The sequence below is a fragment of the Rhinichthys klamathensis genome, unplaced genomic scaffold (genome assembly GCF_029890125.1).
Source record: "Rhinichthys klamathensis goyatoka isolate OS25496 unplaced genomic scaffold, OSU_Roscu_1.1 h1tg000184l_1, whole genome shotgun sequence".
NCBI classification, from domain to species: Eukaryota; Metazoa; Chordata; class Actinopteri; order Cypriniformes; family Leuciscidae; genus Rhinichthys; species Rhinichthys klamathensis.
In genome coordinates this window covers 2424628-2440274 of record NW_026606712.1, presented here as the reverse complement: position 1 = coordinate 2440274, position 15647 = coordinate 2424628, and the positions used below count along the sequence as shown (strand labels likewise).

Below are 15647 nucleotides of genomic sequence, written 5' to 3'. Positions count from 1 at the left end.
TATCAAAAACTGTTCCAACCCAAACTATGGTCATGTCATTGCAAAGCACCATTACTGATGTGAGAGGCTCTGGCCACATCCAGACAGGTTTTTCAGTCCAACCAATTTCACATCCATCCAATAGCTGATGCCAAGCAGCTCTCAACACATGGCTGTCCATGCCCCTCCTCAGGCACCCCTGAAAACAAAGTGAATTTCTCTAACCCTGCCTGCCAGCAGCCACTAATGGCATATGCAGAGCGAGAGTCATTAATATGTGTGGATGAACATGCAGAACAGAGCAATGAGAGGGCACAAATTTGTGGGTAGGGAAGCAGTAATGCTTGGCACAATGTTTGAGTTTAGGATAGAAATGTGCATTGTTGGTAAACCACAGTTAATTCCAAACTCAAACCCAGCCGACACTGAATAACAATTCCATATAATCCCTCCCTTAGGCCTCATTCTGATGTCAAGATTTCACTCCCACTGGCCCTCTGAAATGGATAAAAAATTAATTGATTCAAACACGCTGTTTTTAGGCAATGGATTTTTTTCATTATTAGTATTTTATTTTGTGTCTGTGTTAAAGGCATGCACTAACCACCAATGACTTAATTGTTTAATTCATATATATATATATATATTAGTGCTGTCAAACGATTAAAATATTTAATCGCGATTAATCGGATTAATGTCATAGTTAACTCGCGATTAATCGCAATTAATCGCACATTTTTATCTATTCTAAATGTCTCTTGATTTCTTTTTGTCCCATTATTTTTTCTAATTTTAATGCTCTTATCAACAAAAAGTGGGTCGGCTTGCTTTGTGCAAATGTTTTTTTATTGAAAACAACTGACAATACTGTGTTCAATTTCACACTTAAACATTCTCACTTGGAGCAAATAATCTCTCACACAATGAAACACTGTCCATCAATAAAAGGGTGAAAGAAATACTGATGAGGTCCTGATATTGATGAGGGGGCGGAGAATTCGCATCAGCTGTGTATGTGTGTGTGTGTGTGTGTGTGCTTGGCCATCATCAAGTGACTGGACGTGCTGCGATGATGATAGCTTAGTTCACAACGACAAAACACACAGATCACTTTGGTCTTGTCAATGGAACCATTTGGCAACTTTTTAAAAGTAAACTTTCCATTCAGAATCTTATTGGCATCCATTTCGGCGTATCGCGCTCGTCATCCAATCAAAACGTAACGTTAACCAGCTATTTGGCCGGCTCGCAACAAGTGTGTTTCCGGTCTAGCTAGATCCGGTGCTTTCAGACAGCAGCAAAACGTCCTCGCGTGGCGCAAGCCATTGAAATGAATGGGTTTCATAGCGCAGCACCGCGCATGCCGCGTCCTGTTGCAAAAGCATGTGAAAAAAAACCTACAAAGTTTGCTAGGCCAAAAAGACCGTTAATCGCGCGATAAAAAAATGAATCGCGTTAAAATGGGTTTGCGTTAACGCCGTTAATAACGCGTTTAACTGACAGCCCTAATATATATATATATATATATATATATATACATTCGTCGTGTGACTCTCACAGTGCATTATGGGTATTTTCTATCCGTTGAGTGTACATCGGTTGTACTCTCGTTGCGGTGCATTGTGGAATCAAATGAGTGCACTCGATAACATCCACTATGGTTTCACTATGGGTTCACTACAAATGGCTGTCTCCTCAAACACTGCCCTATTTAAGGGTATGGGGGTGATTTCGGACACAGCCAGGCTTTAAGTTAAGTATCAACAAAGGCACAGGGAAGAGACAGATGAAACATTAAACCAAATATATATACAATTATCTCTGGTATTTTCCATTATCACATGTGTATTTATCATCTCACTGGTCAGCATACAAGTAGCCTTTAGCATTGCATATAAATATATTTTTGCCTCATATGGTGATCCCCATCGGATCGCAATCTGTAGTTATTTCTAACACTCGCTGCATTGTGTCTGAAAGTGTCTTTTGAGCTGAACATTTTTTAAATGGCTTGAATGTTAAGGTCAGCTGGTAGCTTGGTATGAAAATATAGGAAATGAACAGCGGTGTTGAACCTCTCATGACTCAGGTAAACTCCGCCTTTGTTCATGACCATTCCTCAAGACACAGTTGGCCTGCTTTGAACCAAGTATTGGGCAGGTCAAAACCCCCTGGCCATTGGCCCCCTAGAAAGCCCCGATCAGGCCCGATCAAGACCCGGAAGTGACAGTGGAAACGAAACTGGCCCTGGCAGGCATAGCAGACTCGCTTTTGGCCCGACAGTGGAAACATGGCTATTGTTTACCAAGTGTTAATGACCCAACTTTAAGTGTTCAACTTACATTGCTGATTATGCAAGCTCTACATTGAAGAGTGTCCGCACAGCTGAGATGATGTGGGTGAGAAACGCAAGTGTGGATATCTCCATTGCCACATTTGTTGCTTGTGTTGTCATTAACAATTCAAAAACAGTCATGTCGCACTCACTTTAGTTTCTATGTGCCTCTGGGTGCTACTTCATTAGCTACTACTTCAAATTGCAGCTTGTATGTGAAGATTCTAAATTAACTCTAAATGAAATGAACAGACCATCACAGATGCCTACAATTTGTTTGTAATATGCTTTGTGAATGCATAGCCCTCTAGGTTCACTTTATTTTATTTTTTATGCAACTCCAAAAATAAATTTGTCTGTTACAGTTTACTACAAGACTAATGTAATGCAGATGCACTAGGAGAGTTTGTGGACAGGATTTTTCCTCCAGCTATTACCATTTATGGAACAAGTGCAACTGAAGTCATGTGATCAGCAACTAGTCGACACAGAGCCAACAGAACAATTAGGGGCAGAATGACTTTATGATTAACTGTTTGCATTCATTATTGTGTAAGAAATAAAATCTGACCTGTTTGTTTAGACAGTGTTGCTAAAATCTGGTGTATCTACGTCAGACGTTAAATAAATGATGAACACTAGTATTCAAAAGTTTGGGTCTTTTTTTAAAAGAAATTAATACCTTTATTTTGTAAGGACACATTCAATTGAACAAAAGTGGCAGTAAGGCATTGATAAAGTTACAAATAATTATATTTCAAATAAATGCTCTTTTGAACTTCCTATTCATGTATGTAAAAAAAAAAAAATGTTATCCACAAAAAATATTAAGTAGCACAACTGTTCCCTTTCGTAAGGGAACTCCCGCTGCATCGATACTCGACGCTTTGGGGAATGCCTTCGGCATGATGCGTCTGAAGTCTGTAATGGAACTACTCCAATCTTGATTGGCGCTATGTCTTTCGTCACTCGTGACGTTGCATGTGATGGTGATCCGGAAGCTATAAAAGGACATCGGAACATAGCCGCGTCAGCTTTCTGTCTTCAGCAAGCGTTCTGTGCAAACTGTTTTCAGTTACCTATGAAAAAGCTCGGCTCCCGTTTCAGCCTGTTCGATCAAATAGATCAGGCTCGGGTTTCCAGTGCATCAGGTCCCGCGTCTGTCGAGGCAGCGCGCCGCTTGTATGCACAGGATTCGCACGTGGGGCTGGCATATAATACTGAGACGGTTGCGACCCTTTCTCAGTGTTATTAACCAGCTCCACTGGTCTCGCGCACGGTTCGGAAGCCCCTGTTGCGGCTTCTTCCGACCGTGTTAAAGACCCGGTGTTTGATTTGTCCGGCTCGGAGGAGTTAGATATTTTCAACACCAAATCACGTGGATATGGGGATTGGCCACCCCATATTCCCGTTATTGAGGAGTTTCTGGAGATTGTAACCAGGGCAGTGGCTAAATTTAATGTTGAATGGCGATTTAATAAGCAGGACGCGACTAAGAAAAATAAAATGGAGCGCTTCCTGCAGACCCTGTCACAATCTTCGTGTCAGAGCCTTCCCTTTTTCACTGATCTCCATACTGAGGTATCGAGATCGTGGAAAAATCCATGTTCATCTTAATTATTTTCCCCCATGTATATATTTACATCTATTAGGGAATCTAATAAGAATGGGTAGGAGGTGATGCCGCGGGTAGAGGAATATTTTGCGAAATATTTTCTCCCCGACATTGCGTCACCCCTGATAGCTCAGAAACTTCCCTCCAAATCTCGTACATCGAATTTGTTAGGGAAAGCATATATGGCGGTGGGTCAAGCTGGTGCATTGCCTACACACGATGGGGTTATTACAGGCATACCAGGCTGACCTCCTCAAAGAGGTGGATGATAACTGGGAGGTCTCACTCGACGGTATTACTGAATTTCGTAGAGTGGCTGACTTATCTCTCCGTATTATTAAAGAGACGGCCCGTGCCATTGGCCATTCTATGGCAGCACTAGTCGTCTCAGAGAGACATTTATGGCTAAATCGCTTGGGGATCGGGGAGAAGGACAGGGCCTTCCTTCTCGATGCCCCCCTTTCGCCTTCTGGCCTCTTTGCGACGAGGCAAGAACCGTTGTCGAGAGGCTTCAGGAGGCAGAGCGACAATCAGATATCCCCAGTTGTCAGTCCAGGTCTCATGGGACAGCCGCCAGCTCCTCATATTTTTTTAGAAGGTTGCCTCTCGTGCCCCCCCCCCCCCCCCCCCCCCCCCAATATAAAGCTTGGGATCAGAGGAAACATTCTCGCACAAAGCCCTCCATACCGAAAACAGGTCTGAGGTCTGTCTCTCGGGTTAAGATGGCCCTGACCTAGAGGTCTTGTCGTAACACGCGGACCATTATGGGCGTTTCCCCAGGAGGGTGAGTACAAAAGTCTCCCCCCCTTATGCAGCCCTTAGTAAATCGATGTTTGCTTCCCGCCGCCGATGGCGCCTCGGGACACATCGGCTTTCAGCGAACACAAATCGCAGTGACCGCCCGAAGACGTTGCTGCCTTGTCGAGTTCGCCGCCTCTCAGGAGGTCTATAGAGAGCATATTTCGGTTAGTTCCTGCCAGTTAGCTGCTTCAGGTCACCGAAGCCGTTTGGAAATTTATAGCCGAGGCCAGTCTCGAGGGACTGGTCCCCATAATTGCATATCTAGACACCCTGAGGGGTCTTCAAAATACAGCCTAGGGGCTCCTGCTTATAGTGGAGCTAATATAAAAAATATGATCTACTAGGGGTGGTTCACATGTTGGCCAGCCCCGAGTAGGGTCGGTTCTTGGAATGAGGAAGTCTAGTCCCTCTTAACACAGGAGACCTCAACGTGGGCTCTTCTTCGGTTACGGGAGCCTGGGTTCTACAGCCGGCACTTCATAGTTCCTGTGAAGGGAGGAGGAGTAAGCCCTGGTTTTGGATCTCAGGGTACTGGATCAACCTCCGAGGGGGTTTAGATTCAAGATACCGAATGTCAGTCAAACCAGCTCCGAGGACTGGTCTGTCGTGATAGATCCACAAGCTCCTTAAATCCTCGTTCCCTTCTAACCCCATCAGAGGAAGTTTCCAAGATTCGCTTTTGGGGGGGAAAGCTTATCAATATACGGTTCTTCCTTTCTGGCCTAGCCTTATCTCCTCGCACCTTGACTAAATGTATGGATGCTGCCCTTGCTCCATTGAGACTTCAGGGGATCCGTATTCTAAATCATATAGATGACTGGCTCATTCTGGCTCAGTCAGAAGAACTGGCGATTCAACATCGAGATGTTGTTTTGCGTCATCTGAGGTGCCTGGGGTTGACACTCAATGTGAAGAAAAGTTCCTTAACTCCTCTTCAGAGGACTACGTTCCTGGGAGTAGAGTGGGACTCAATCACGATGCGGGCACAAGTGTCTCCTGTTCGTATAAATACTATCTTGACCACAATAAAGAGTATTAGGTTAGGCCAGGTCATCACTGTCAAACACTTTCAAAGAGTTTTTGGGCCTCATGGCTGCAGCTTCCATCGTAATTCCTTTTGGTCTGCTCCGCATGAGGGCCTTACAGTGGTGGCTCAGGACCAAGGGGTTTCTCCGCTGGGGAACCCCTTTCGCATGATCAGAGTTACGCGCAGATGCCTTCGTGCTCTTGTCATATGGAAGAAACCATGGTTCCTGTCTCAAGGCCCGGCTTCGGAAGCACCATGTCAGAGAAAAACTTTGACTACAGATGCGTCCCGCACGGGCTGGGGTGCGGTTATGGAGGACCGTTACACCTGAGGTACTTGGAAGGACCATCATCTCTCATGGCATATTAATCGCTTGGAGATGTTGGCCGTATTCTTTGCCCTGAGGCACTTCCTTGTGGACCTCAGAGGCCATCATGTTCTCATTAGGACTGACAATATGTCGGTGGTCTCTTATATCAACTGCCAAGGAGGCCTGAAATCACGCCCTCTTTCTAGACTGGCGCATCAGATTATTCTATGGTCCCAGGATAAATTTGTCTCTGTTAGATCTATTTATATTCCTGGGGTTAATAATGTGGGAGCAGATATCTTGTCGAGGCAGGGGCTGAGGCCCGGGGAATGGCGGCTCCACCCTGAAGTAGTTGAGCTTATATGGAGAGAGTTTGGCCGAGCGGAGGTTGACCTGTTCGCCTCTCATGAGAACATTCATTGCCCGCTCTGGTACTCTCTCTCACATCCAGCTCCTTTGGGCCTGGATGCCATGGTACAGATGTGGCCGAGGTCTCATCTGTAGGCTTTTCCCCCGATCGCTCTGCTCCCTGGGGTTCTGGAAAGGGTCAGGAGGTACGGCGTGAGTTTACTCCTTGTAGCTCCGTACTGGCCGGCCCGGATTTGGTTCTCGGACCTTATAAGTCTCCTGGAGAGTCCTCCCTGCCGAGTCCCTATTAGGAGAGATCTTCTTTCCCAGGCCGGTGGTACAATATTTTATCCATGGCCGGAGTTATGGAGACTATGGGTCTGGCCCCTGAGGGGGACCAACCCATAAAAAGGTTGCCCTTTCCATCGAGGTGGTTAGGTCATCCATTCTAGAACCCCACTCTACTAGGAACTAAATATTTTTAAGAGGTTAGGTACGGCATTGAACCCAGTTAAATATTGCCCACTGGCTTCAGTACTGGCGTTCCATCCTGTTCTCTAACGGGACCTCCCGTTCATGCTTAGGGCCTCTGTGGCGGCCTTAGTGCCCTCCGCAAGCTTCTAAGGGTGAGCTTGTAGGGACATTCCCACTAAAAAACTCCATGTTCCTGTAGATTGGAGGATGAATCCTGTCATCTAGCCTATTGGCATCAGGCTGACGGGTTATCCCTGCCACCCGTCATGTCCTGTGGATGAGTTATATGAGAATATATATAAGAATCTTGAGTCTTCTTCCTGTTCGTCCTACTCCCTGGAAGAGCGGTGGCGTTGCCCCCTCTTACTTGAGGGCGTGGGAGCCACTCTATCTTATTTCTGCCTCAACACTGAGGTGCCTGTAGGCAATATCATGATTCTCCGGGTATTCATCATATAAGAATCTATTTGAGTCTGCTTCCTGCTCGTCCTGCTACCTGGAAGAGTGGTGGTGCTGCCCCCTCTTACGTGATGACGCAGCAGCCACTCTACTTTATTTCTGCCTTGACACTGAGGTGCCTGTAGGCAGTATCAAGATTCTTCAGGTAATCCATCCTCCATCGCATGTGTCGGATGGTCAAGGTCGTAGCCTTGGAGGCCCCTATGTTAGGCCTCGGGCTGGGAGGAGTTAGATCTATCTAGATACGTATCAAGGTCTAGAAGCTATCCCCCTTTTTCAATTAGACAGTTGGTTATCTACGGAAACCTCTCATAACTGATGTACGAGGTGCGCTCTTGCCTTCACCTCTCATCTAATATTTCTTTACTCTCTGGGGTTCCCATCCATGGGGTCCGTTGAGCCACCGGGTCCAGACCTCCCCTTTTTACACCAAATCTTATGACAATCTAGGTTGGATCTGCCTTCTCATTCCTATCGTCCGTGAGTGTGCCAGATGCTTCACACCAGGGCGTTTTTCTCTCAGTGTGGCGGCGTGGGTATTCGTTCCCCAAAGCGTCGAGTATCGATGCAGTGGGAGTTCCCTTACGAAAGGGAACGTCTCGGGTTACTATTGTAACCCTCGTTCCCTACTCAGACGCTGCATCCCTCGGCCACACTTTTCGCGCTCCTGAGAACGACTTGCTTCGACCCTTCAAAAGCTGACGTGGCTATGTTCCGATGTCCTTTTATAGCTTCCGGATCACCGTCACATGCAACGTCCCGAGTGACGAAAGACATAGACATCAAGACATAGACATCAAGATAGTAGTTCCATTACAGACTTCAGACGCATCATGCCGAAGGCATTACCCAAAGCGTCGAATATCGATGTTCCCTACTCAGGGAACGAGGGTTACAATAGTAACCCGAGACGTTTTCAACATTGACAGTAAAAAAATATATATATTTCTTGAGTACCGAATCAGCATATTGCAAAGATTTCTGAAGGATCATGTGACACTGAATGTTTGTAAAATTCATGTGGCAAATTTTCTGATTTCATGTTTTTGTGCTCATCAGACTACAATTACTTAAACAGATTTGAGTCTGACACACCAAAACAAACACCATAGGTGCGACACAGGAAACCAGGGACAAAGGTTTATTTTGGGGATAAAAGAACACCCTTGTGCAATGTTTTCAAATTACAGAACAGTACATCCTATGCTAAAAGTTAGTCAGTGCACATCTGTCTTGTCCTGTTGCTAGTCTTTTTAAAGTCTGACTTCATTAACGTGGACAACAGCTTGCAGGTCTGAAAAAAGAAAAATCAAACAGAGAGAGGTCAGCTGACTAAGAAGATGACCTCTGACCTTCAAGTGTCATTGATGGATCCAGTCGATTGGAGCTGTGGCCACCATTACCATGAGCTGTCATTCTGATCTCCATACACCAATATATCCACCTGCTAAGGTTCCTGCCTCTGCACCTGTCCGTGACACTGGGGGATCTTGTGTCAGCAGCTGCCATTCTGGACAGCAGGATATCTGTTTGCACAGGGCAGCTGAAAGCAGGCAGCGGCACGGCCTGAGGATTAAACCATCTAGAAAGCAGTGTGGCATGATGAAGCTGTCTATCAGCCAATCGTCTGCCTGTCCTGTCACTGTCCTAACAGTCGGCAGAGAAAAATATGGGCCGTGAGCAGGCGAGGTGGGTGCGTACCGTGGTCCTCGTTAAGCACACACGTATGTGTGTGTGTGTGTGTGTGTGTGTGTGTGTGTGTGTGTGTGTGTGTGTGTGTTTTCTACCTCGGAACAGAAGTGCTGAGCTTCAGCAAATAATAGGAGCTATCGGGGGGATGGCTTATGTTTTTTTTTAATTTTCCAATTACATCACCCTCCTGAATGTTAATATACTATTTTAGAGAGGCCTGGTTGCATTTCACAAACCTAAGAGTGTGAACACCATGAAAATATATCCACAAATCTCTTTAAAGTGGGGTTGCATGAAATTTATCACAGACATATTCTAGAAATTTGAATTTAAAACCACACAAGGAGTATTTGATTGCAGTGTGGCAGTTTAATGGCAGTTTAATGGCAGGACAAAGGTAGTTAAAAGAAATGGGATATGATTATGTTTGCTTCGGTTCACAGACATAGCTGAATTAAAATTAGGGCTAGCTACCAATAAAATAAAACAAACTAAAATTAATTAAAATTACTTACATAAATATATTTTAGTAAGTGCAAGTTATATATATTAAGTGAGTTTATGAACAGATACATTTAAGTTTGAATGTTTAATTTCTACCACTTTGTTTTAAATTTATATTTATATGCAGATTATGAAAATTATCTTTCTCAGTCTGATTAAACAGGAAGAATTTCTCAAAAACAAATCACTTCAGTGTTACTTTGTCATGAATGTAATTTTTTCAGTGGCAGACAGAATCTTGCAAGTCTCAAAGGGAAAACGCTGGTGTATTTGTCATGTGTATACCCATATTTCTATAAATAACTACATGCAGTCTTTTTCTTTGTGAAACACGCATGCACGGACACACACACACACACAAATAAAACTTTTGTTTCTTAAATCCTAAAACCCATTCCAATGTGTGCTCAGACTTTTGGATCTCTCTAAATGCTTAGAATCCAGTTGAGACACTGATTAAAATAGATTTCATTAGATGCATGACAGGCAATTTGTGGTTTACACCAGCTCGTCATCTTGCACATAGACAATCTAACACATCAATTGGGAGGAACCCAGGCAAAGCCCAGTGAAATTCCAGCTTTGATCCACTGCCTTCCATAGCGAGCTTTATGATTCGTGTCATCTACAGTATACTTCTTTCCTCTTCAGTGAAAGCATGCCCTTCTTGCATAATTCACTAATATATGGCTTGTGTAAAATCAGTGTGCTCCCTCTCTTCCAGTCATTGTGGCATCCACAGGAAAAGAAGCTGCTGAAGTTCCGGCTTACATCGGGCCAATCAGACAACGCAATTAGAATGAGTTTTTAGTGCAGTGGAAATCACTGTAAAGAACTCAATATTGTGAAAGTCTTTGCTCATAATTCCTCCATCTAGCGAAGAGGTTTTAGGAGCTTTCATCAGCTTTAAGGATACAGAGTGCAAAAATGAATGAATTTCATTTTGTGCTGACATTGTTGTGTTCTTTTTTCCAACATGACATCATGACTTTGCGTAAACATACACGCCACTTTCAAGTCAAGTGGCGTGTTATCTATACGCATTTTAAGCTATCCGCGTGTATGTCCACGCCGAAACGAACCGTCATCTTTTGCGTGTATGTCTACGCCGTTAAACGTCCGAGTGATTTCGCGTGTATGTGTACGCCGTTAAATGTCCGAGCGAAACGAAGCAAAATTCATATCTACATCTGTGGAGCAATATTTTTTTTCCTAGGATGGTAGGGGAAGACTCATAAATGGTATTAACCCCAGTGACGGGTAGGTTTAGGGACGGGGTTGGGGTAGGTCATATATTTATATATATACAGTAATGTAACGTTAAGTCAACGGCGTTGATAAACACGCTGAAAAGCGATTATGCGTGTTGATAGCACGCCAAAAATGGAAATACAAATTGGCGTGTCATACATGCGCCATTTCATGAGATCAGTCTGCTTTTTTCAACACACATAGTTGTATCCATATTATGGATGATGTAGGTAACATGCACATTACTTGACCTTGCTGTGAGAGGACAAATTGGTCTTTAGTTACAGGACAATATATTGCTCCTTTACTGTAGCAGTAAAGCGAAATAAGGATTCCAAAATGCAAATACACACAGGAAGTGTGTAGGTGTGTTAGGAGTGTTAGGAGAAGGAGTGCAGTGGAAAGAAAAGCCTTTCCTTTCAAATCTGTTCCCATCCTCTCTTAACTCACAAAATTATTTGCGATACAGCCAACATTGCTTACAGCTGTCTCAATGTAGTTTCAAAGACTGCCAGGGATGACTGTGAACTGAAGCTCCCTCTTGTCTCTGCCACCCCAGGGAACATGCCTTCTCTCTGTGAGGGCAGTGTCTTTCAAAGAAATACTATTCCCATATGACTTCCTTCTGTCTTCATAGCTGGGTATTTCATTTAAAAATAAATTAGTATAAAAAAAAAAAAGCTTGAGAAAACTTTAGAGGCAAAGAAGCTTGTGAAATACAGAATTTCTCTCACCCACAGTGTTATTTTTTTAAATGATGAAACGTTTTTTTGTCTAGTAATTGATTATGTGTATTTTTGCACAAATCTAGTATATTTTTTAACATTAAATGCAATTCCCCCAAATATTGGTTGTGCGCATTTTGATGGTTTCAGAGTTAATGGAGGGAGAACAGGGACACTTTTGTTTTCTTTTATCTGTCAGGTGGAAATTGGCTAATGGTTTCCAATGATAGCAGTATGTCAGAACTGAAGGGAAGGGAACTTGTGGTGAAATTGATGGTCAACTAACAAAGTTAACTTATCTTCCATAGGTCCACGGACATTTAAGTGAGGCATTGGGGAAATAAATACAATGGGATGATTTGAATTATTCCTTTGAGCTGTATTAGGTTGCACACTCTTGTATAGTATGAAACATGTCTTCACTGCTGCCCCATGTTGAACGGTTTTTCGAATATTGCTTTTCTAATTTAAAGACTTTGTGAGCGTCAGTCAATGCTTTCTTTTTCTTTTCTTTTTCTTATCCAGGGTGTACCTCTGGGCCCATAAATGAGACTAAAATGGTGGAAGAGAAGAAAAGACAAGAGCATGAAAGCCATCAACAATGCTCTACCCCGGGGAAATAAGCACAGGCCATTTTGAATTGGTGAAACACTAAGTCCCAGCTCTAACACTCCACTAGCGTGAAGACTTTTCCATTGGAGACTTAACCTGTAAATGCATAAGCTATGGTCAGCGGGTTTAATAAGGGGCTGATATATCAGTGCAGAAACACCCAACTCATGTGAAATAATTCTCTGGACCAGAGACTGAACATTTTTGTCCCTTGGCTAAAGGGAAAGGGTTTATTACCCTGCTCAAATACTGTGAGGCTCCATCCAGCCTAGTTCAAACTCAAGTGTTACCCCAAGCTGCTACCAACTGGCATCGCTCATGGCTTCCAGGAGGGCATCAGGAGCTTGTAATGGAGGCATGGTGAAGAGTGCCTTCTTCTGGTCTGTGGCCATATTCTTTCTGACTCACATAGGTGGTGTGAGGGGGGATTGCTGGCTCATAGAGGGCGAAAAGGGCTTTGTATGGCTGGCCATTTGCAGCCAAAACCAACCACCCTATGAGGCCATCCCTCAGCATATCAACAGCACCATAGTGGACCTTCGTTTGAATGAGAACAAGATCAAGAGCATCCACTACTCTGCCCTTAGCCGCTTTACCAACCTCACATACCTGAATCTGACCAAGAATGAGATTAATTACATTGAGGATGGGGCTTTTTCAGCTCAGTTCAATTTGCAGGTTCTCCAATTGGGCTTCAATAAGTTGCGTAACTTGACTGAAGGGATTCTCAGGGGTTTGGGCAAGCTGCAGTACCTCTACCTCCAGGCCAACCTGATTGAGACTGTGACACCCAATGCCTTTTGGGAGTGCCCAAACATAGAAAACATTGACCTTTCCATGAACCGCATTCAGGTGCTAGATGGGTCCACCTTTACCAGCCTGACTAAGCTGACCACCTGTGAACTCTACACCAACCCTTTCAACTGCTCCTGTGAGCTCTTGGGGTTCGTTAAGTGGCTCTCTGTCTTTCCCAACAGGACAAGTGAACGGATGGTGTGTGATTCTCCTGCAGGAGTCTCAGGCTACAGTCTACTAAGCCAGAATCCGAACAATCCCACATACCGGAATGCTCTGCATATGCTGTCCACTGTGTGCACGGAGGACTATGTGACTCCGTACATCCCTGTGCCTCCCGAGACCACAACTTTCCCTCCGGACTCAACACCGTGTGGGCTGGAAGACTGTCCCTCAGGGACCGAGCCGGAGGAAATCAGCATCAGTCCCACGTACATAGACTTGGATTTGAAACCAATCATGAAACTCAAGCAAGTGTCTCACACGAACGCAGTAATCACTGTTCAGATCCCTTACCCCTACAAGAAGATGTACATCCTTGTCCTGTACAACAACAGCTTCTTCACTGACATACATAATCTGAAGCGGCAGAAGGAGGACATTGAACTGAAAAACCTGAAACCCCACACTGATTATACCTACTGTGTGGCTTCCATAAGAAACTCGTTGCGTTTCAATCATACTTGTCTGACACTGTCCACTGGGCCTAGGAATGGAAAAGAGCGAGTAGCTAGTAATGCAACGGCCACTCACTACATAATGACTATCTTAGGATGTCTTTTCAGTATGGTAATTGTTTTAGGGATTGTATATTATTGTCTGCGAAAAAAGAGACAACAAGATGAAAAGCACAAAAAAGCAGGTAGTTTGAAGAAGAACATAATTGAGCTTAAATACGGTGGTGAACTGGAGGGCGGAACAATATCCAGGATGTCTCAAAAGCAAATGATGGCTGGGGAAAGCATGACCCGCATGCCCTATCTACCCTCCGGCAGTGAAATGGAGCAATACAAACTGCAAGACATCAGCGAAACTCCGAAAATGGCCAAAGGGAATTACATGGAAGTGAGAACAGGGGAGCACCAAGATCGAAGGGAATGTGAGATGTCCATGCCTGGCAACAGCCAAGGCTCGGTTGCCGAAATCTCAACAATCGCGAAGGAGGTGGACAAGGTCAACCAGATTATTAACAATTGCATAGATGCTCTCAAATCAGAGTCAACATCCTTCCAAGGGGTGAAATCTGGTGCTGTGTCAACAGCTGAACCTCAGTTGGTACTGATCTCAGAGCAGCCTCAGAGCAAGTCTGGCTTCCTGTCACCTGTCTACAAGGACAGCTACCACCACTCTTTACAAAGACATCACGGATCAGATGCTTCTCCAAAGCGTCCGAGTACAGCCACTGGTGGTCCGATACGGAGCCCGAGGCCTTACCGTTCAGAGGCCTCGTACAAGTCGGAGTCAAAATACATAGAGAAGACTTCACCCACAGGGGAGACTATCCTGACCATCACACCCGCAGCTGCAATACTAAGGGCAGAGGCGGAGAAGATCCGTCAGTATAGCGAGCATCGGCACTCCTACCCAGACTCCCACCAAATTGAGGAGCTGGAAGGACCGGACAGCCGGAAAACCTCCATCTTGGAGCCCCTTACGCGACCTCGGGCCAGAGACTTGGCTTACTCGCAGCTCTCTCCCCAGTACCACAATCTTAGTTACTCATCTAGTCCCGAGTACTACTGCAAACCGTCGCACAGCATCTGGGAGCGCTTTAAACTCCATCGCAAGCGACACAAAGATGATGAGTACATGGCTGCGGGCCACGCTCTGAGGAAAAAAGTGCAGTTTGCTAAGGATGAAGACCTGCATGACATTCTAGATTACTGGAAGGGAGTGTCGGCCCAACATAAATCTTAATCTACTCAAGTGTTTGTCAGTGTCTTTTTCATTTCCGATGGACCACAAAGAACAGGACCAGAATGAATCCTGTGAAATCACATTCTAACGGATAAATGTTACACTTCAGTGAATTTCAACTTAGGGAAAGAGGTTTGTGTACCAACATTAAAAGATGTTACTTAAAGCAACAAGAGGAGAATATATTGCAAATATAAAAAATATATATATATATATATATATGTTGAAATGGATTTTTAGTATTTGATTACCGCATGGCCAAGTCCTGTGACAGTGGATTTGCTGTTGTGTACTGTGAGACTAAAAGAACCCAACAGTGACAGACATCTTCTGAAATCTTAGTATTTCTTCTGCAGGACCACTGTAATTTATGGACCTTTTTTCTCCCAATATTTGAGTTTGTTCTAAATACAATTGAACTATGTACAGATACTGTTTCTATATTTGCAACGTTTGCTGTTAAAAAAAAAAATCTATGATGTGTATGATTCAGGTTTAGACCATGGATTTCGGAGTTAGCTCCAGTGATATTATCTGTCTTTAAATGAATGTTTACCGTCCTGATGGATAAACATTGCACTGGTCAATGAAATGGCATATTTTCTTTTAGGCCACAGTTTACGCTACCCTGCTTTGCCAATTTTCTTTTTAATCCATGCCACTGATCAGACCGCACAATATTACACAAAGGCTTATATTATGTTACATTTGTGTATCATAACCACAATGTAAATCCGTTTGGTTGGGATGGTGTAGAGGAAACATCTGCATACAAGACTGCAGTGTCAAAGTGGAAGAAAATG

The 15647-nt window shown here is 44.1% G+C and overlaps 1 protein-coding gene across 1 annotated transcript in view; it reads left to right on the top strand.

Annotated features, from left to right (window-relative positions):
• The window catches only part of elfn1a (extracellular leucine-rich repeat and fibronectin type III domain containing 1a), a 160965-nt gene extending 145649 nt beyond the window's left edge, over positions 1 to 15316 (top strand). The window contains exon 3 of the mRNA XM_056261674.1: positions 12046 to 15316. Coding sequence (XP_056117649.1) covers positions 12451 to 14844 — 2394 coding nt within the window. The 5' untranslated portion in view covers positions 12046 to 12450 and the 3' untranslated portion in view covers positions 14845 to 15316. The remainder of the gene's footprint in view (positions 1 to 12045) is intronic.
• The last annotated feature ends 331 nt before the right edge of the window (positions 15317 to 15647 follow it).